Below are 21,283 nucleotides of genomic sequence, written 5' to 3' on the forward strand. Positions count from 1 at the left end.
TTTTTGTTTTTTTACAATTTTACGAACTGTGGTAAGTTTGTACCACAAAACTGTGGTACAAACTTACCACAGATGTATGTATGTATGTATGGGTGTCTGTATGTCAATATTTAACCGATAAACTCTTAAACTACTGGCAACATAACACTGGAATTAACAGCAAATAGTAATAATACATTAAGGATGGTTTATAACGAGTAAAATCTTTGTTTGGATGAATAACGCGTACAGACATATATAGGCAACTTGAAATGCAAAATATTCGTTTCAACTTGCCAACATATTTTTACTTTTCACGCATGCCCAAATTCAATTCATTTCTTTAAGTCGTTTAATATTAAACTTTTCTTATCTATCTGTCAGATTAGCTCAAACGGTAGGGAATGTGGCTGGAATGCTGAAGGTTTTGATTTCGATTCTAGCTGATGGCACCTGTCTTTTGATTTTACTTTTAAAATTAGTATTCATATATACATATTTATATACACACTATTCAATAGAGTATTGGCACTATAATAATAAATACGAAATCTGCATGAATTAAAATATATTTAAATGTGTTTTACGACTGGCAAGGGCAGCCCCCCCCCCCCAGCTAGTTAAAAATAAGTTAAAAACAACAAATTCAAGAGCAAAAAAAAAAAAAAAAAATTACTCTAGATCAAATTTTGAGTTATTTTATAAAGATTAATCTGAACTGATAACGCAAGCATCAATATTATATCTATGGTAAACTAATGAACTTATCATGAGCTACATATTCTAGGCAAAATCACTTCAAAATCAATCTTCAGTCATTCCCGACTCACTCTCATCCACTCTCTGTCTGCCAATTCATTGAATTAGTCTGTGTTTTTGTGAATATATGATAACTCCTTCCCTTTGTAAGTTATCTGACGTCACACAACCAGATCAATCTTATTGTTTTGCTAAATTATTACTTTTTGTAACTAACATTCAAATTCTTTTATTACATAAATATTTAACTGGCTTTAGTGAATTGCAATCTTTTGTTATATAAATATCCTGTAAATATTGTATTGTTTTAAACTATTTATTTTCTAACACATTTTTCTGCTATCGAAATATTTCATATATCCATAATATTGGATATATTGTAGTTCATTTTTTTGTTTCCTCGTTCCATTGGGTAATCTAGTGCTACCCAGGATCCACAATATCCAACAATCTGACTTTTCGGTTGTTAAATGGAAAATATTTATAAATTTGTTTCAGAATTTTTGAGATGAGGATTGATTATTTGGATTGTTCAGAATAGTGAAATTTTCATGTTTGGCCAATGTTACCATGACCTTCTTCAGGTATATTTCTGTCAAACTCGGGAATCTCCACAGATTTCAAATGGGAACTTTTATTTACTCCACGGGGGAACTTCTATCCAGTCATGGGTGACAGAATGAGAAAGTTTTACCACCAGGAATTAAATAAATTTATGGAAGTTCTGTTTAGTTTTATGTATACAAAGGACGAATGGAAACTTATTTACAGTGGTTGTGGTTAGATGAGTTTCTGCTGTGAATGTTTGTTTTACAGGGGGGCATAAAATAACAATAGCCTAGATAAAAACAACGTTTCTTTTGTAAAAATACTTCTTTCCTAGAATTGCCTGCCTGTGGAACTCTGTTCTGCTGACCTGCTTTCCAACTGTCTTCGACATGGTCCTCTTCAAGTCCAATGCAAACAAATTCTTGTTGAGCTGTTCCCTTAAATAATCTAAAAAATTCTGAAACAAATGATTTCTATTTTCATTAACCAATTCTATCTGATTTCGACCACTCACGATCACTATTGTTGTCTCAGTGACCATTGGACATTCATTAACCCTTATCCTTGAGTAGCCTCTAGGCCTTGATAATGTTGACTCCCTCATTAAAAAAAAGAGGCCGTTTGAAAGAGAAGAGAACACCCTCCACACACACACACACACACACACCCACACACTTTCACAAACAATTACAGGAGATGGGTCCTGCTAGTATGTACATATTTTTTTACTTACCTCCTTTTCGTATTTCATTTTAACTTCCTCTAATTTCCTGTTGAACTCCTTTATTTGCTTTTCGTGCTGCAACTTAGCATGACGCATATTCTTCTCGGCTGCATCAGTCTGCAGAGAAATATGCACAGCAAACAAAACATTATCACAACAGCTGCAAACCAATTAGCAAGCATCACTTGTTTGTTTCTATATTTAAATTAAAAAAATGATTTCATCATTTTAGCAAATGAAAAACCTCAACAGATTGGCACTATCCCCATCCTAACCCTCAGACCTGGGTGAGCTCAAGATTTGCCATTAGAATATTTGATATGAGTGTATATTGGGGTTGTCTTTGAGATCGCAATAAGAATGAAAGTCTGGATTTATCAGGCACTTCTTCAGACGATCTTTCTCTATGGCTGCGAGACATGACTAATGAGAGCTGCGGATCTCAAAAGATTGATAGTGTTTAATTTATACTGTATTTGCCGAATTCTGCAGGTCCACTGGACCATTTTGTCTCCAATACACAAATCTGAATGCGATGCAGAATCCCCCTGTACCAAGCGCTTGTAAAGAGGAGATTTTATTAGTTTGGCCATGCTGCACACCACAACACATGAAAATTCATCCACAAAGCAATAACTGCAGAATCACTCCAAGATTGGCAAAGACATCCAGGTGGCCTGTTGCAGACATGGTTACACATCATTAGAGTCTATGTAGAAACTACCTTTGGTCCACAGGTTTACAGTGTTCATCACTAGTTTTAGGATTGTTGCCCATAATTATCTTAGCTGCTGCAGACCATCATGCATGTTATACATTCATCCAGGCTGCTGTGTGTTCTATGGAGGGAGCTGGCTCAATTGATCCTAAATGCCATCAAAGTCAAGCCAAGTCAAGGAGGAGGAGGAGTAGTAGGAGGTAAAAACTACAGAGCAATCCTACCGAGTAGGAGTGTCTCCAATTCATAAATCGAGATCAAATACATCCTCCTTAAGCTTTTTGTAAAGAGCTTTTTTAAAGAAGAAACTTTGTTGCTTCAGCCATGCTGCATGTTACAAAACAAGAGAATTTATCCACGAAGGAATAACTCCAGAATCTAAGATTGGCGAAGATACCTCAGATGCCGGATAAGGATGTGGTTAAAAATCTAAGCCGACAAACCTACCTTCAGTCCACAAATTTATGGTGTTTACCTCCGGTCTAACTTATCTGAAATGCTGTATGTTCTTTGAGAGGAACTGGCTCAATCTATTCTGGGTGAATACTGCCAAAGTCAATTAAAGTCAGTTGTCTCCAAAAGCTCACCTTTCTTAACCAGAAGATCAGTCTTGCAAGGCTGTAATTCAGAAATTGGTGCTTTTAACAACACTCTGGAAGCTTCCTTAGTTTTAGGTTTTCCGATAATCTCCTAAACGTTTGGGGTCATGGAAACTTTGCATTATTTCATGCAGCAAGTCTTGGGAAAGAATAACCTGGTGGTACCCACCTCTCTCCAGGATTCAGAGCACATACAGCACCTGGTATTACAGAATAATCACTCATTTTAGCACTGGCCAGACTCAACATCACTTAACTTTGGTTATCTAATAGAAACTGATGTGTCAACGTGATTGCGATGTATTATGTTTCATCGTCTTGATAAAATATTGGAAAAATGTTCAAGTTGATTTTAACAATTTTATTAAAAACAAAAAATAGACAGAAAAAACAACCTTATCTTACATTTAGCCCAAATTCCAATTTGTTCAAACTGCTTTCCAAATTGCTTTTAAAAACATTAACCTCCCATAATAAAATTGAGAAAACTTTGTGTGTTTCTCACATTGATGTAACTTTGATAATTAGATAAAGAATTATTTCAATTTTTTTTTAAATTTTATATACATAAATACATGATTTTCATCCCAAATGCTACACAACTATGCATAATATAGAAAATATGTATAAATAGAACTGAACGTAATAATTAAATTAAACCATTCATCAAATAAGAAACCATAAACAATGAATAACTAATTAATGAAATTTATTTTCCAAATGAATATTCAAATTAGTGAAGTTTTACCAAGTCTCTCACATATCCATGACTGCGTATATTAAGAAGTTTGTTATAACAATTTTTAAATAGAATAAAATAAGCTTTTAATATCAATGTAAGTGTGACAAAAACTCAACTATATAGGTGTGTGTGTATATATATATATATATATATTATGCCATATATATATGTATGGCATAATCACATTGACACACCAGTTCTCGTCAGATCACTAAAGTTAAGCAAGGTTATGACTGGCTAGTACCAGATGAGTGACCATTTGGGAATTCTAGGTATTGTATGTGCTCTCCGCTTATCTTGGCATTGTTTCATCTTGACCCTCCATTTGCCACTGGTATTTAACAACACTGACTCAGGAAAGGTGTGGTTGGAAATTGTGCAACTCTTACCATAAAACTTCCATGCATAGGCATCCTTATAGTGGAGATCTATAATTTGTTGAGACTGAAGGAAGCTATCATATATAATATAATTTAGTAGATTAGAAAATGCATGACATAGTTTTCAAAATATGATTATAAATTAACATTTAACAATGTTCATCCATATGTATACACGTTTCAAAAATCATTTTATTATCAATATTACATCAGAGTAAAGCCTGATAAATTTTTATGGTTTTCCTCATCAGCATATCGACTTTATCAATTCCCATTCAGATCAAGTACGAAATCAGTTCAAGGAGAAAACAAAATCTGAATTCAAAATTAACATTTAACAATGTTCATCTATATGCATGGACCTAATACATTTTTTTAATAATGAGGACAGTCATGATTAAAAAATATTAATTTTGTTATAAATTTTGTAATATGAAACACAATAACTACTGAGCTGAATTTTTTTCGGTGGGATTTAATGTCGAGTTTTTTATTTTTTCTAGTGATAATGGTATTTAATGAGTTACTCCCCTTGGGAGTTTTTTTTTTATTAGAAATGATGGTATCCTATACATCCTAGTCGGAGCATATTCTAGGAATGTATATGCATACATGTTTATCAGTGTGTATATATATATATATATATATATATATATATATATATGAAATAAAATGGAGGTGGAAGGACCTGGATACTCAACGTTTCGCCCGATTTATGCGGGCTTCTTCAAGAGGGATGGTCATTGACGAGAGAGTCGGAGGATTGGGGCTATATATAATGATGGGGGAGAGCAGCGTGTTTTCCTTATGTAAATTAGATGTCATATATACATGTACATACATTTTATGAGAGAAGAACTAATTAGAGTAAACTAGTGTAGTGGATTACGTCTAAAAGATAAAATATCGTAGAGATTAAAAATTGTGTTTGGAAATATAGCGGTGATAGATTAAATAAATAAAATGACACGAGATTACGAAAGAATCTTTTTTTTTTTTTTTTTTTTTTTTTTTTTAAATTAGAAATAATTGAATTGGGATAAAATAGCGCAGTAACTTAAAAGATGGTATCTAAAAATAAGAATAGGAGGTGATAAAATGGAGTCTAAAAATAGATAATGATAAAATACAGTAAATAAGTAAAATAAAAATAAAATTAAGTGAAATTACGATTTTTTTTTTTTTTTTTTTTTTTTTCGCGTTTAACCGGTGTCTAAGTTGTTTTCTTTGATAATTATTTTCGACAGAAAGGGAGTAACGTGGAAAAAACGTTGAGTATCCAGGTCCTTCCACCTCCATTTTATTTCATATCGTCGGATTTAATCCAGCTCAACAATCATATATATATATATATACTTTGCAAGGCTGCGATAGAGGTAAAATAGTTTCGCTTGTTTTCTTTTCCTTATAAAGGAAATGCTTTCCATAATATTTTATTGTTAAAGTATTTTTTATTTAATAAGCCTGAAAAAAGGCTGTTCTTATGAAAATTTTCAAACGAGATAATGTTTGAATTTGTCCAAATAGTCTTGAAACAATTGTAACTAACAATGAAATACTCTTTTTGTTGCTATCAACCCATTCTTTGAAGTCTTGGTTTTTGTTAAAACAGTATATATATATATATATATAATATATATATATATATATATATAATATATATATATATATATAATATATATATATAATAAAAATTGAATACTGATTTCTGTTTTTGTCACAGAATGTATTTTGTATGAAAAAAAAAATTCTGAAACATTGCAGTAAAGTATATTTGCATCTTCTCAGCAGTTAACTGTTGAAAATGATATGTTAGTTTTCTTCTTTTTCTGGAAGAAGAACTAGAACATGATGTTGACCTTAGCATCGATGAACTGCACTCTGTGGATCAAGGATCAAGTTTATTGATACAAATGAAAAAGTGTGGAAGTGACCGAGAGAAACGACGATTAAACTTATTAAAATTAAAGGAAACTATCTCTTTCCAGTGAACCACAGAAGAAGTACATCAAAACCAACACCTTAAATCATTGAACAATATTCAAATAAAACTAGTCTGACACAAGGCCATTCAATAATAATTTACAACAACAATTGATTTTTAAAGGCACATTTCAGAAATGTAAGACTTGCCATGAAACGTTCATAATCAATTTGATTTTGTTGACTTTTGATTGATTCGAGACTTTTGGTTAGGTGGAAAGTGTAGTACCTGTTATGATACTTCATCTTTTCCATGTTCCATCAATGAAAGTGAGTGCCACTTTTAGGGGAGTTGGATTTTCTTCCGTCAAAAACCGACTTAATGCGTCCAACTCTTTCCTTGTTGAAAGATAAATATGGACTCACCTGTAGTTTCATATCCTTGTAGAGTTTTGCCTGTTCACGTTCAACTTCCACCTTGAATTGTTCCATGGCTTTTTCCGCACGCTTACACTGTTCGCTGCTTGTATTTGTCAACTCTTTTATTTCCTTGTCTTTGTCTCTGGAACCAAAAAATTAATGTCTGTAAGAAGACTTATAGATAATCAAAGGGTTCCTTGGAAATGAAAATCAGTTTACTATTGAAACCCTTGGTGATTCTGCAGTATAATAGGATTTCAAATAGCGAAAAATTACTTTCACCATGACTAATGTTTGTGCAAAATTTTTTCAAAATCCAATGCGTGGTTATTGAGAAAAGTGCAAACAAATGAATGGATGAATGATTTAATAACAATTTTACCCCTATAATGTCCTCTAGGGGAGGCAACCAGACTTATCTCAGAAAATCAATTCTGGCAACGTTTACTTTCACCATGACTAACGTTTGTGCAAAATGTAAAAAAAAAAAAATAATCCAAGGCATGGTTATTGGGAAAAGTACGAATAGATGAACAGGAGTGAATTACTAGGTCAAATCACTCCTTTGGTGGAGAACCAATAATGTTATGTACTTACATGGTATGTTAAAATTAGTAAAAATTCCAAAAGTTATAAAAAATGATCAAGCAGATCCACTGGAGCTATTTATTACCACACACAAAAAAAGATTTTAGCAATCCGCCATTTTCTATCATTATTTTCATGACAGGTGATCGACTGAGCTTTAATTGATCCCCTCCTATAAAACATCACAACAAACACTTGCTTACCTTCAAACACTATCAACAATTTCCCATACTCTCTATTTGTGCCTAAAACTAAATGCAAATTCCATAGACAAAGTTTCCTTACAAGAACCTCCCACATGTGGAACTTTATATTACGGGACTACTTCCCAGCTGACTATAACATAGTAGCTTTCAAGTTCAATGTAAACAATTTTTGTTGAGCCGCTCTCTCAAATAATCAAATTCTACTCAATTTCCACCACTACTGATCATCAGTGTTGTCTCACCAACCACTTGACAAGTGACCTTCGAGCCTTCATAAGCGGTGATTCTCTTGTAAAAAACAAAAAAAAAAAAAAATTATTTATATACTTTGAAGAATATCATTCACAAGACAAATAAAATTAATCCCCAAAATAAATCAGTTTTTAACAACTTTCATGCCCCTTTACAAAGATTAAAATCCTATTATATATTATTATTTAAAAAATTTTTTTTTTTTTTGTTTTAATCCTTTGAGACGAGATCTTCATAATTTCTGTATTCATTTTTTGTGGACTGCTATCCTCATCTTCATAGTTGTTGTTTGACCATATTTTGGACAACTAGTCCTTTGGCCTAATTTGCATAGGATTGAAACCGCTATCTTCAGACAATGCTTACCTGGAACCTAAGAGACTAAACACCTCTATTCACTGTACCACAGACCCTGAAGGGCGATCAAGGTTGGATCTTATGGTTTTATAAATCCAATTTTGATATCTTATTAAGGCACAGTAGATAGAGACGTTGAGTCTCTACAGTTTCAGGTGAGCATTGTCTGAAGATAGCGGTTTCAATCCTACCCAAAGCAGGCCAGAGAATTAATTGGCCAAAACGTGGTGAGACAACAACTATGGAAGGCAGTAGTTACTGGGGATAATTTACAAGACTCAGCATTTCTATCCCATCGTTGTTAACCACTTGAAAAAGGCTAGAGGATAAGTTGGTCGAAATGTGGTGAAACAACAATTATGAAGATGAGGATAACAGTCTGCAAAAAAAAAAAAATGAATTTATTAAAATCTTGATATAATTATTCTAAACCTATCTAGAATCCTTATTTCAATTTTGATCCAAACATGATTTTTGATTCCAGAAAATATCTCAAATTTAAGGCTTAAGCTTAAGGGATCTTAAGAAGAAATTGAAATTCAGGAAATTTCGTTTTATTGGTGTCTAATGATTGGATCAAATTTAATGCAAATCTGAAATATTTGATTGTTCAAATAGGGGGCTGTGCCCATATTATGCACTCTAAACAGCATTTAAAATACATTAAAAGAACTGAAATTTAGGAAATATTTTTTAATTGCTGCCTAATTCATAAAATTTCACTAAAATTAAAATATCTAAATTTTCACAAAAAACTTTCAACACTTTTTACTTCCTTTGCATAATACAAACTTAAACTAAATATAACCTATATTTGACCCATTACGTCCAGTAGATTTGTTCTAAAATTCCCAATGATTTATTGTTTGGGAATGAATCCTGCACATACAAGTATATAGACATGCCTAACTTTATATATAGAGATGCTTCAATCTTTGATTCCTCCATGTAAAACTTTCATGTCAAAACTCGACTAGCTACAACCACTGCTAACAATTTTCCCTATTCTCTCTGTACTTAGAACTAAATAAAAATTCCATGAGCAAAGCTTTTTTCCTTGAGCTGCCCATCTGTCAAATACCATGAGGTTGCTTCCAAGCTGACTATAATGTCATTGTTTTCAAGTACAATGTAAACAAGTTTTTGTTATGCCGGCCTCGTAAATAATCATTCTACCATTAAAATGGGTGACCATTTGGGAATTTCATGTGTCCTATGCACTCTCCGCTTATCTCAGCATTGTTTCTAGTTATCTAGCACTTCTCCTTGCCACTGGACTCAAGTAGTGCCGATTCAGGAGCGGTGTGGTTAGAGATTGCACAACACTTGCCTCACAATTACATGCACAGTTACCCTTACAGGGGATGCCCATTGTCTCTTGAGACTGAACAAAAGCATTGCATTATTGATCATCATGGTGGTCACTCATTAACCTTTATCCTTGAGTGGCTTCTGAACCTTTATAAGCGGTGTAGGAGAATAACGGAGATGAACAGTAGTTGTTAAGACACTGGTGGGTTACTATCCTTTGGGCAGAGAGACCCAGACAATGGAAGGCGAAGGTATGTTTCAACAACAATTTATCCAAACTAATGTGGGGAAATGCAATGTAATGCTATCCTGGTCCGTAATTCTATCTTACATGGTAAAGACAACCCATGAAAGCGATATAAAACATCCTACCTCACCATGCTGAGCGCATTTACAGCATTGGCAGGATATCCCTATCCTATTTAAAATAGAGATTCAACCACAATGATGAGTTTTTCGGGGGGTTTTTTTTTACTTGGGTGTCATCACTTATCAAGGCCTGAAGGCCACCCGAGGATAAGGGTTAATGAATGTAAGGTGATAGTGTAGTAATGGTTACTTGTGTAAATTGGGTAGAATTTGATTATTTATGAGGACGACTCAACAAGAACTTGTTTACATTGGATTTGAAGGCTACCATGTTGTATTCAACTGGGAAGCAGGCCAGCAGAACGGTGTTCCACAAGCGGACAGTTCTGGAAAAAAGCTTTGTTCATGCAATCTGCATTTAGATTTAGACACAGATAGAGAGTGGGAAAATCATATATAGTGGGTGTAGCTAGTCGAGTGTTTGTGCACATTTGTATTTATTATGTTGTGTTGTGTTGTTGTCATTACATTTGTCGATGTGTTAATAAATGTGTAGATTTGTACGTGGTCTCAGTCTAGTTAGTAAATATATTATTTATGCTTGTTAAGTATTTTCTATTCCAAGTTAATTAAATTAACTAAGCGACACTAATACCTTAACAGCGGTGACTCTATAGTAAACAGAAAAAAAGATAAAGACAATACAGAAATGGCAAACGAAATCCTCAAAAAAGAAGAATTGTGAGATGACACGAGTGAGAAAATCATGAAACGTTCATGACAGGTAGAATATGTTTGACAATGCGAAAACGTTTCCTTTGGGAGGGGAGAAGAGGAAGAGGTAAAAAAAGGGGAGACAACACAGGTAATTAGAGATGAAAGGTCTAAGAAATAAACAGAAATAGGAAACAATTACACAAAAGAAAAGATAACCACGAAACATTTACTATTATGTACCTTTCATTTGTGTGCGTTTTACTTTTTGCTAATCGTCAACTTAATATCTGTATTATTCTGTAAGATATGCGTTTTGCAATTTCAATCCAGTCATGTGTAAAATACTCACGTTGGTTCAGAATCACATTCTTTGTTGTTATATAATAACGATTTAAAAAAAGGGCTTGATGGAATTTCAAGATTGATACATTAGTTACCTGGAGTTATTTCTCACAGACACCTACGTGATCACGCTGTTTCTATTAGTTCAAAACATATCATAGTTGAATTGAGATCCATTTTCGTGGTATAGAACAAAATGCGATTTAATATACTTTTATTTTTTTATTTTAGTCAGAGTTCCAGAACAACAGATTTCCGTGCTTAATTTAGAATGTTCTTCCTGGATATTATTCTAATCTATATACAAGTTAGAAAATCATTTCATCCAAGGCATGAAAATTGTTAAACAAAATGTTTTTGCTATAGGCTTTAAAAATAAAGGTACAAGATTCAATTTGAAATTTATTCATCTTCAAAGTGCACTTTTATAAACTTTACAAAGTAAGGTACAAAAATTTAATACCTTACTTTGTAAAATGTATAAAAGTACACTTTGAAGATAAATAAATTTCAAATTGAATCTTCTACCTTTATTTTTAAAGCCTATAGTTAAAACATTTTGTTTAACAATTTTCATGCCTTGGATGAAATGCTTTTCTTACTTGTATCGTATCTTTTTAAGATTATATTTTATTTAATTTATTAATTTGGATTTAAAAAAATGAATGTGGTTGTGCATGTATTTATAAAAACTCTCCTACTCTCTATTTCAGATTGTATTTCTCCTCACACCACAACCCATTTTTGCATTTTGCAACCCCCTCTTTGTATTATTACAGGTCTGAATATTCTCTCTGTTTCAGTTTTTATTTCTCCTCTCACCACACCTCTTTTTTGCAACTTGCTCTTTGTCATACATGTCTGAATAATGAGAAAATCTGAATCTTTTTAACAAAAACTTTAAAATAACTTTTTTAGATTAAATTTTTTAAACTTCTTTCAGAATAGAAAATCTTTACAATTTAATAAGGAACATATTTCATATAAGTTTAATTAAAAATATTCAGTAGATAACGAGAAAAATAGAGATGGAAATTTCAAAAGGACTGTATAACTGGTTACGCTCAATAGTAGTCCTCGTCAGCGAAAGTCTTTATTATTGTTATTCTATTATTATTTAAAACATCTTGTGTCCTGCGCTTTCGTACGAGGACTAATTAATATGATAGTGTGTGCTATTTTCTGTGTCACGCTTACATCTAGATTGTTTGTTATATACTTCCATTTCTTGTCATAAATAATTTTATCAAGAATTCTTCATAAGTTTTGGTTTCGGTTTCGATTATAACTGATGGCACTCCAGTAATTTATTATTATTTTTATTTATTTATTTATTTTTTTTGTATCAATAATTTTATCAAGAATTCTTCATAAGTTTCGGTTTCGATTATGGCTGAAGGAACTCCAATTATATGTATATATATATGTATATTTATTTCATAAGTTTTTATTTCGGTTTTGATTCAAGCTAATGCACTAAAGTCATATGGATATATTTTTATTTTTTATTTTGGAAATCGTAACTTTATAATATATGAAAATCGATAGAACATGAACTCTATAATAATATATACAAAATCTGCAAAAATTAAAATATCATATTTAAGCGTACTTTACGACTGGGCTATGCCAGGCGTTCGTGCTAGCTTAGATAAATACTTTTGCAGTTTTAACAAAAGAGCTACAGTAATATCAGAGCGTATCCATTTACACTGAACGTCTACAAAATGCCCGCATCAATATATTACATATGAATTTCCACAGGTCCCGTTAGTATCTATTATCATACGTGGATTGAATTAATTAATGTTTGTTTTCAACAGCTTTTCTCCTAGTTAATCTAGATTAGATAAGGCAAAATACATGTTAACATCTTCCTCAGTTTTAGGATTGAGCCATTTAAAAAAAACAAAAAAACTTCATTTTAATTGTTCTAATTAGCCGTAATTTACCATTAAATCCCCATGTGGCCTATTTCTTTTTTTATGACTTTCACCTTCACTTTTATTCTTTATGTTGTATATCACTCTTGCTACTGTCGCCCTCTCTCTTTCTATGTTCAACATTCGAACGTAATGAAGAAAGGAACGAAAATTAAACATTGAAACAATCCTTTAGAAACAAAGGGGATTATCGCTACAAGCAGAAATACTATTTAACACATAGAGAGAGAGAGAGAGAGTGATAGATGGAGAGAGAGAGAGTGATAGAGAGAGAGAGTGATAGATAGAGAGAGAGAGTGATAGATAGAGTGATAGATAGAGAGAGAGAGTGATAGATAGAGAGAGAAAGAGAGTGATAGAGAGAGAGTGATAGAGAGAGAGAGTGATAGAGAGAGAAAGAGAGTGATAGAGAGAGAGTGATAGATAGAGAGAGAGAGTGATAGAGAGAGAGATAGAGAGAGAGCTAGAGAGAGAGCTAGAGATAGAGAGAGAGAGTGATAGATAGAGAGAGAGCTAGAGAGAGATAGAGAGAGAGAGTGATAGATAGAGAGAGAGAGAGAGTTATATAGAGAGAGAGAGTGATAGATAGAGAGAGAGAGAGAGAGAGAGAGAGTGATAGATAGAGAGAGTGATAGAGAGAGAGAGAGTGATAGATAAAGAGAGAGTGATAGATAGATAGATAGTAAAATAAATGGCGTTTATTTTTGCCGTTTTTATTTTTTATATTCAACTGACTTTGAATCGGGGGGGGGGGGGAGGTGCAAACAATTTAACCCACACTCTATGAGTAACCCAACGGGTCTCCATTTCTCTAATGTATTTTGTATCTGTACACTCCATTCATTATTACATCTGGTAGTAAAGTCTCAGTTTAGCGATGTGTAATCACGTCTTGATTGCTTTTGCTCTCAGGTCCATTCTGACCAAAAGAAGAAATACTGATCAGGGTGGAACGATAAAAGTGTCGCCCCTAAAGAAAACAACACTACAGCTTTATTTTAAAACTTTTACTGAAAAAATCAATTTAGGTAACTTGAGTATGAAGTAAAGCTGATATCTATTCAATGTAGCCACCTTCAGCTTCAATGATTGCCTTGATACGGGTCCGGAACGGGGGAGTATTGCTTTTCCACAAGCACCGGCGGGAGCTCGGCAAATACTCGGCAAATGGTGGCAATCAGGCGAGTGGTGTTGTGAGAGGTCATGTTGGTGATGTTCTCAACGTATGAGCAAACAAAGTAGTTCAGCGGGTTTAGGTCGGGGAGGAGGGGAGGCAGTGAGAGAAGGGTATAAAGTCGTAGGCTTCATTCTGAAGCCAAGCCTCGATCTCTTTGGACGTGGGCTGGCGCTGAGTCTTGCTGCCATACCCAAGGTCTGCCAACGGCCACCTGATTTCAGGCGGGGATCACCACACTCTTCAGCACATACAGGTACACTTTGTTGTTGATTTTCAAGCCGACTTCAAAGACTTCAAGGGTAGCATGATGTAGCTCTCACTTGAAACCACACCAAAGACCATAAATGTGGCCGGAAACTTTGTTTTCATCACCCTGGGCACGTCCCTGTTATTTGTGGCAATCTAGCGATGCATTTTGAGGGTGCTGGCAATGGTCCTGTTGTTATAACTTTGATCGGTAGAGAGCATGAGCTGTACACCAGCACATCTCCGATCTCGCTCGTTTAATTTTGTCACTTTCAGACATGATAGAAGGCTTCTATAGCATTTGGGATTTGTACACAACTGGCCAACAGTGAAGGGGTGAGACATTACTGTTTGATGCAGAGGGGTAGAAGTGCACTAAATTGGTCAGAGCCCATTGCATTGAAATACTTGTTAAACAGATACATGGATAGTGTAATGAAATTGCTAACATGTAATGACATCTTGCCACATGCAAATGATCAAGCAGTGGAGAAGGAAGAGAATGGAAAGAAAAGAGGAGAGCAATTTGGAACCACCTGGGCAGCGACAGTGAGGCAAAGCACGTGCTGACGAGAGAGGTTTGAAAAACCTGCATGACAGTGACTGGACTTGAGGAGACGTGTCGACACAGGAGAAGAAAAGTATGTGTTCTACACGACAGTTTTGTTAACCAGATGGCGAATGAAGAAACTTGTAAAGTCAAGATACAGGCATAGTTTCGAAAGTACTATGAATAAATGCCTTTTATTTCAACTAAAAATACCTGAATCGAATTTTTCTTTTTTTTTGTTGTTCCTTTGCTATCTCTGCATGCAACGTGTTGAACCCGTTAAAATGTAACGGCACTGCTAAAGAGGATTAACGACAATGTTACAGAAGATTATTTGGCGCCATTAACATTAGGCCTTTTTCACAAAAAAAAGGTTCAAAATGGAAACTAAAAAAGAAAAAAAAAGCAAAGGCTACTATGAGAGAGAATGCAGTCGCAAAGAAAGGAAGAAATAACGAACTAAGTTGAAAAGAAAGAAAACTTTGAGGAAAAAAGAAAAGAATTGCACCGGTCTGTGAGTAATATCGTTCATTTTATTTTTCCTTTTATGCTTCATTTTCGATTTTTTTCTTCTGTTTTGTCGGTTATATCTCGTTATCACAAGAGGAAAAGTCGTAGGAAAATTATTAGTTAGTAAATAACTTCAATACTAAAATGATCCTGGAACGGTTTCTTATGCAAAAATACTGAAGAATTTTGCTGGTGAATTCACGACAACATTTCATGATGTAGCTGCTTCAGTGCAGACCAGCTCACACTTGAACAGTGTGCTATGGATGACAGGGATGGACACACGTATGAAGAGTAGACAAGTAACCTGGAAAGGTTTTTGTTCACAGGGTCGTCTGAGCAAGATAAGTTCCGACTTGCCCTGCTGACGAAAAGGGGTTCCTAGTTCACCGTCAGTATTACCTTTAATGTTAAAGACAACAATTCTAATATTACGGTTATGCAATAAAATAGCGAAAATAGTTTCATGCGCATTTGATGTATCAAATAGTTTATTCGGTTTTAAGTAGGAATTTAGAATTAAACATTTAGAAATGAACATATTTATATTCTTGTAAATTTGTATTCGGTCTGTTCAAATAATGTCCGACTTCCAGCTGAGAATACTAAATATCTCCATTTTCTTTTATTTTATGGATTACTAAAGTTTTAAAATTTCACAAAAAAAAGAGAGACATCCAATTCTTAGCACGGAACTATGCCAAGTGACTTATAAATGAATTTTTATTTATAATTTTTTTAAACTGTATCTGGTGCTTTCATTTTTCAGTATTTTGTTCTTTGGATTCTTATAAATCTAAACACAAAAATATTCATCTTTAATTTTAAAACTAATAATAATTTTGTTCTTTGGATTCTTATAAATCTAAACACAAAAATATTCATCTTTAATTTTAAAACTAATAGCATGCAAAGTTGCTTGGTTGTCAAATCAGACACTTGATGTCAACTGAACATTATTATTTCATCCTAAAACTGACGTACTTTATGGGCATAATATGCAGAAGTCGCAAAGCCACTGTGGTAGAAAGATAAGTGCCCACTAAGCTTTTAAGGTACTTACAATCCTCAGATACAGAAATGAAGGATGTGGATAATGACTTTGAATGTGTCTGTAGATTTCCAGAGAATGGAAGGTGGCTTAGAAAATGAAGAAAACATGAAGGTTAGTGACGGGCCTTCTAATGGTTTCGTTTACAAATGAAGTTATTGGAAAGTATAAGTAGTAAGCAAATAATAATGTTGCGTAGGAAGATAAATAAGGTCCAGCTATATTGTGACAAAAAGAGGAAAGTGCAATAATTGTTGCATAATATATTGACAGCCGATTGAATTGAAGCATGGATGATGTTTCTGGCCCTTTGGGTTATATGCTAATTGTAAATGTCTCGAATAATCTCGCTCAAAGGGACTAAGCAATTTAGAGACAAAATGACCACAAGACTAAAAAAAAGATTAGATTAACTAGTGTTGTCTCGAATAACATCACTACAATCGGGTGAGCAGCTAAGGGACAAAAGAGTCGTAGGAATAACCAAGAGGTTATGCTAACTAGTTTAGTCAAAAATTTCGGGGAGGAAGTTTTAACCAAAAGAAAACTAATTGAGAAGTTGGTGTGAATATCTTCTATTAAATGAACACAATGAGAGAAATATAAATGTTATGATGGGTAAGAAAGAATCGGAAGTTGTGGATGAAAGTGAGAAAAGAATGCACGAAAAAAAAACACACACACACACGATTGAAAAAAGCAAAAAAACGAAACTTGCAATACATTAACGGTAAAACAGGTCTGTTATAGAAGACTGCCGAGAAAAACAATAAACTGACTTTATTACTAAAAGAAAAACTTTCTCCTCTGGAGGAATTACCGATGCAAAACCAGTGAAATTTCTGAAAATACAAAAAACTACATTCTCGCTATTTAAACAGTTGGCCGAGTTTTCCCCCCTTTAAGCGTATTAAAACATATTTAAATAATTAGAAAAATATGTTGGAATTCCTTTTTTTTTACGAAAGAAATAAGAAAAGAGAAATACATGAAAAAAAAAATTTTTTTTGAGAGAAAAAAGGTAAAATGAAATAGTCGAACAAACTATACACTGAGACATTTTATATGGATTAATTTATTCGTTTTTTTTGTTTTTTTTTAGTTTTTTTTGGGTTTTTTTCCCTATTTGTCTTTTATTACATCGGCGCAGATTTTAATAAATTATTGTAAAAACTTGTTGGGGGCATGAGAAGGTATGTAGGTATGTAACGAAGCCGTTGACACGTAATGTAGCAGCGGCGTCGTCATCTTGACGCATGCAAATGACCAGGCCACGGCGCGAGTTGACTTCAAAGCAAAGGAAGAGAAGGGGGGAAAAGGGGAGAGGAACTTAGAACCACGTGGGCGGCGACAATGAGACGAAGCACGTGTCTGCAAGAAAGATTTGAAGCATGTGTTTGACACGGCAAAGTTTTATTAACCACATGGGGAATGAAAAGGCTTGTAAAACAGATACAGGAGTAGTTTGGAAAGTACTATGAATAAATGTCTTTTATTTCAGCTAAAAAAAGCAGAGTCGAATTTCTTTCCTTTGTTTCTTTGCAAGACTTTCATATACAACGTCGGGTCAATGTTAACATGTAATTACAACGTTTCAATACAACAGAAGTTGAATGTGTTGTTTTTTTTTTAAATACAGAGCTGAACCTACAAAAAAGTATTAAACCAAACACCATGACTTAAGATTTGGGAATAAATATAATAAAGGTTGACATGCTGTAAAACTAACAACAAGCCTCATAGAATTTGTAAAAAGTCCTAAAACTAAGAAAAAAAATGATCCAAACATTCACTGCGACGTTTCCATGCAAGTAACTAATAATGAAGCCATCAAAGTTGTTCCTAATGGGATCGAAACTAAGATAAACCATTTCTTTGCCTTTCTCGTAGAGTTGTTAACCGAAGATCAAAGGTTGGTAATGTTGCACTCGGTAGCTTACCTGATGACGGCCTCAAGCCTTTGCAAGGATTTCAGGTATTTCACCTGACTCTCGGAGAGTTCCTTCTCTCTTGCTTGCACCTGCAAAAAAAGAGGGTTAATAAAAGTGAGAGGGGGAAAGGGGAAGACAAAATCATTAAGATTACATTGAAAAGGCAGGCTTTTAGCCATCGTGCGTCTTGCCAACAAGAACGCAACAAGATGAAAAGATAATGATGATGCGATAAAGGAAGGGGACGCATTTGTGTGTGTATTTTTTGTTTTGTTTTTCTTTTCTGTAAAAGTTGATTTATGACGTACAACTCGCATCAACCCAACCTTCCATTAGCCTCTAGTGACAGAAGACTTCCAATTGTCATTCGGAACTCGGAGGCCATTTTGGCAGCTGAATTCACCCTTTGCAACTTTTTAACTTTTCTTTCTTTTTGACAATAGAATGATTCTTTTACTGAAGACATTTTAAGAAGAAAGGGTAATTTTTGGATGTATTCGTATGTGTGGATTTGCATGTCGGTCATGCTTATGATTGAAGTAGGACTTTCATTGGTCTGTCATGCTTACAGTTAAAATAGTACGTTCGTTAATCTGTCATGCTTACAGTTAAAGTAGTGTGTTAGTTAATCTGTCATGCTTAAGGTTGAAATAGTTTTCATCCTTAAACATACTGATTTAAAGAATGTATTTCATTTAAACGTTTTTTTTTTGTTTTTTGTTTTTTGTTGTTTCGTCATACTCAAGTTTGAGATAGCAACTTTTTGCTTGTGTTTTTGTTTTTGCCATGCTCAAGTCTGAGATAGCAACTTTTGTTGGTCGGTCATGCACACGCATAAATCTATTTACTGATTTCTGGCAAATGTATGTCTGTTATTAAAAGCAACATTCTATTTTCGACCAATGTGTTCGATTTTTATAATTAATATTGATCGATATTTGATTTCTCTATCTAATTCAAAAGAAGCTAAACTCAGTAACTAGGATTCACTCTCGCTCCATCAATATCGTTAAAAATAATGACACATTTTTTTTTAAATAATCATACTTTTTAATCATACTTTAATCATACTTTAAGCATTATCATTGGCTAATTTTTTACTTTCATTCAGACATTTTCAATATGGCCACCATATTTTTGACTACTCTTTTGCTGTGTAATATTGACATAGGTAGTTTTACTTTTTTCAGACTAACATGAAAAATGTTTTCAATAAAGAGAGAAAGAGAGAGATGGTATTCCAAAATAAAATTAATTATGGTTTTATTTATTTATTTATTTTTTTATTTATTTATTTTTCGATTAAAAAAAAATAAGCGGAGTATTCCCTTTCGTTTTATCTATAAACTTTTACTTTTCTTTCAATTTTCTCTCTCAACTGTTTTAAAAAATATGCTTAAATATATTTTAATTTATGCAGATTTCATATTAATCTGTTGCCAAGGTCGCTGGAAAGATGGTGGAATCCTTCTACCGCTCCAGAAGATACCTCACTGCTGATGCAATTCTCTATCTATATAAAACCCAAGTATGCCCAAGGATGGAGTACTGCTGCCATATATGGACAGGAGCTGCTAAAAACAGCCTATCCTGCCTTGACAGAGTACAAAATAGACTTTGTAGCCTAGTGGGGGATGCCCTTTTCTCTTCCCTGCAACCTCTCTTCGTTGTTTTATCGTTATTTCCATGGGAAATGCTCGTCTGAGCTCCAATCTCTGGTACCCCTCGCCAATCTTTCACAAAAAATACCTGTCTAGCTGAAACCACTGTCAGTAATTGTCCACACTCTTTATCTGTGCCTAAATCAAAATGTAGATTACATGAACAAAGCTTCTTTCTTAGAAGTGCACACCTGTGGAACTCTCTTCCGTTTACCTGTTTCCCACCTGACTGCAACTTGGATGTCTTCAAGTTCAACATAAACAAGTTCCTGTTGAACCACCCTCTTAAGTAAGATACTTTATCAGATCTCCATTAATACCGATTACTACGACGTTATCCCACTGATTACTGTACACGCAATAATCCTTATCCCCGAGTGGCCTCCGGACCTTGATAAGTGGTGACTTCTTTGTAAAAAAAAAAAAAAGCTTCCATCATTTAATAGAAACAACAGTAATTTCACTTTATTTATACAAACATTCACGAATGTCTAGGGAGGGAGAGATGATGATATTTATAAACAAAACGAATTATTAATCATAAATAGAATTACTGGTGTTCATTCATATCTTGTCGCTCCATCTCTTCAACCAGCGGCGTGCGATTTCATTACCAACACTAAGGTCTTCGTCCGTGCAGTTGGGCCCCAGTGGGCAAAATGTTAAAATGTGCTCGATGGTCTGAACTTGGGCACCACAGGGGCATTCAGCAGTTGTAGAGTAACCCCACATGAGGAGGTTGTCGCCAGTTTTTGCAACTTTTGCCCTTGCCCTATTCAGAGTGACCCACTCCGAACGGGACAGATGTGTTACAGGTGGTAAGGTTTCACTGGGCTCTGGCAGTGCTATATATGTAGACTGAGGGTCTACCTCTCTCCACATCTGCAGCCGGTAAGAGGATGTAGGAGTGTCCGGTAGTTCCTCCACTGTGGCAAAGCTTCGCCTGGACACAAGTCGTCTAGCCACCTCCGAGTAGCCATAGAGAGGGTGTCTGGGGTCTTCGAGTTGTTTAGTACGCTCAACTCTCGCAATTATATCCCGGCGGACTTTAGGTGGTGGTATGCCACTTAATCGGTATAGGGCTGGTAGAGGTGTGCTTTTTAAGTTTCCGGTTATGATCCGGCAAGCTTTGTGGAGATCTGCGTCAATGTGGTGAGCATGGGCTGAGCGAGACCATACTGCAGCACCATATTCAGCCGTGAAGTAACATAGGGCTAATGATGTTGTCCTTAGCGTGTGTGGGTTTGCTCCCCAACTCGAGTTAGCCAGTATGTTGACTAAGTTAATTTGAGGCGCGATCTTCTTTCGGAGCTTGTCTATGTGTGTCTTGAAGGAGAGA

At 34.4% G+C, this 21,283-nt stretch overlaps 1 protein-coding gene across 2 annotated transcripts in view; it reads right to left on the reverse strand.

Moving 5' to 3' along the window:
* The window catches only part of LOC145249765 (centrosomal protein of 112 kDa-like), a 777,157-nt gene that overhangs the window by 127,859 nt on the left and 628,015 nt on the right, over positions 1-21,283 (reverse strand). For both annotated transcript variants that reach the window (XM_080111687.1, XM_080111688.1), the window contains 3 exons: positions 18,293-18,372; positions 6,800-6,935; positions 2,021-2,128 (listed from right to left, as the gene is read on the reverse strand). In XM_080111687.1, the coding sequence (XP_079967813.1) occupies positions 2,021-2,128; positions 6,800-6,935; positions 18,293-18,372 (324 nt within the window). The remainder of the gene's footprint in view (positions 1-2,020; positions 2,129-6,799; positions 6,936-18,292; positions 18,373-21,283) is intronic.

Source organism: Euprymna scolopes, chromosome 28 (assembly GCF_053919585.1).
Source record: "Euprymna scolopes isolate OS-2025 chromosome 28, ASM5391958v1, whole genome shotgun sequence".
In the NCBI taxonomy this organism is placed as follows: domain Eukaryota; kingdom Metazoa; phylum Mollusca; class Cephalopoda; order Sepiida; family Sepiolidae; genus Euprymna; species Euprymna scolopes.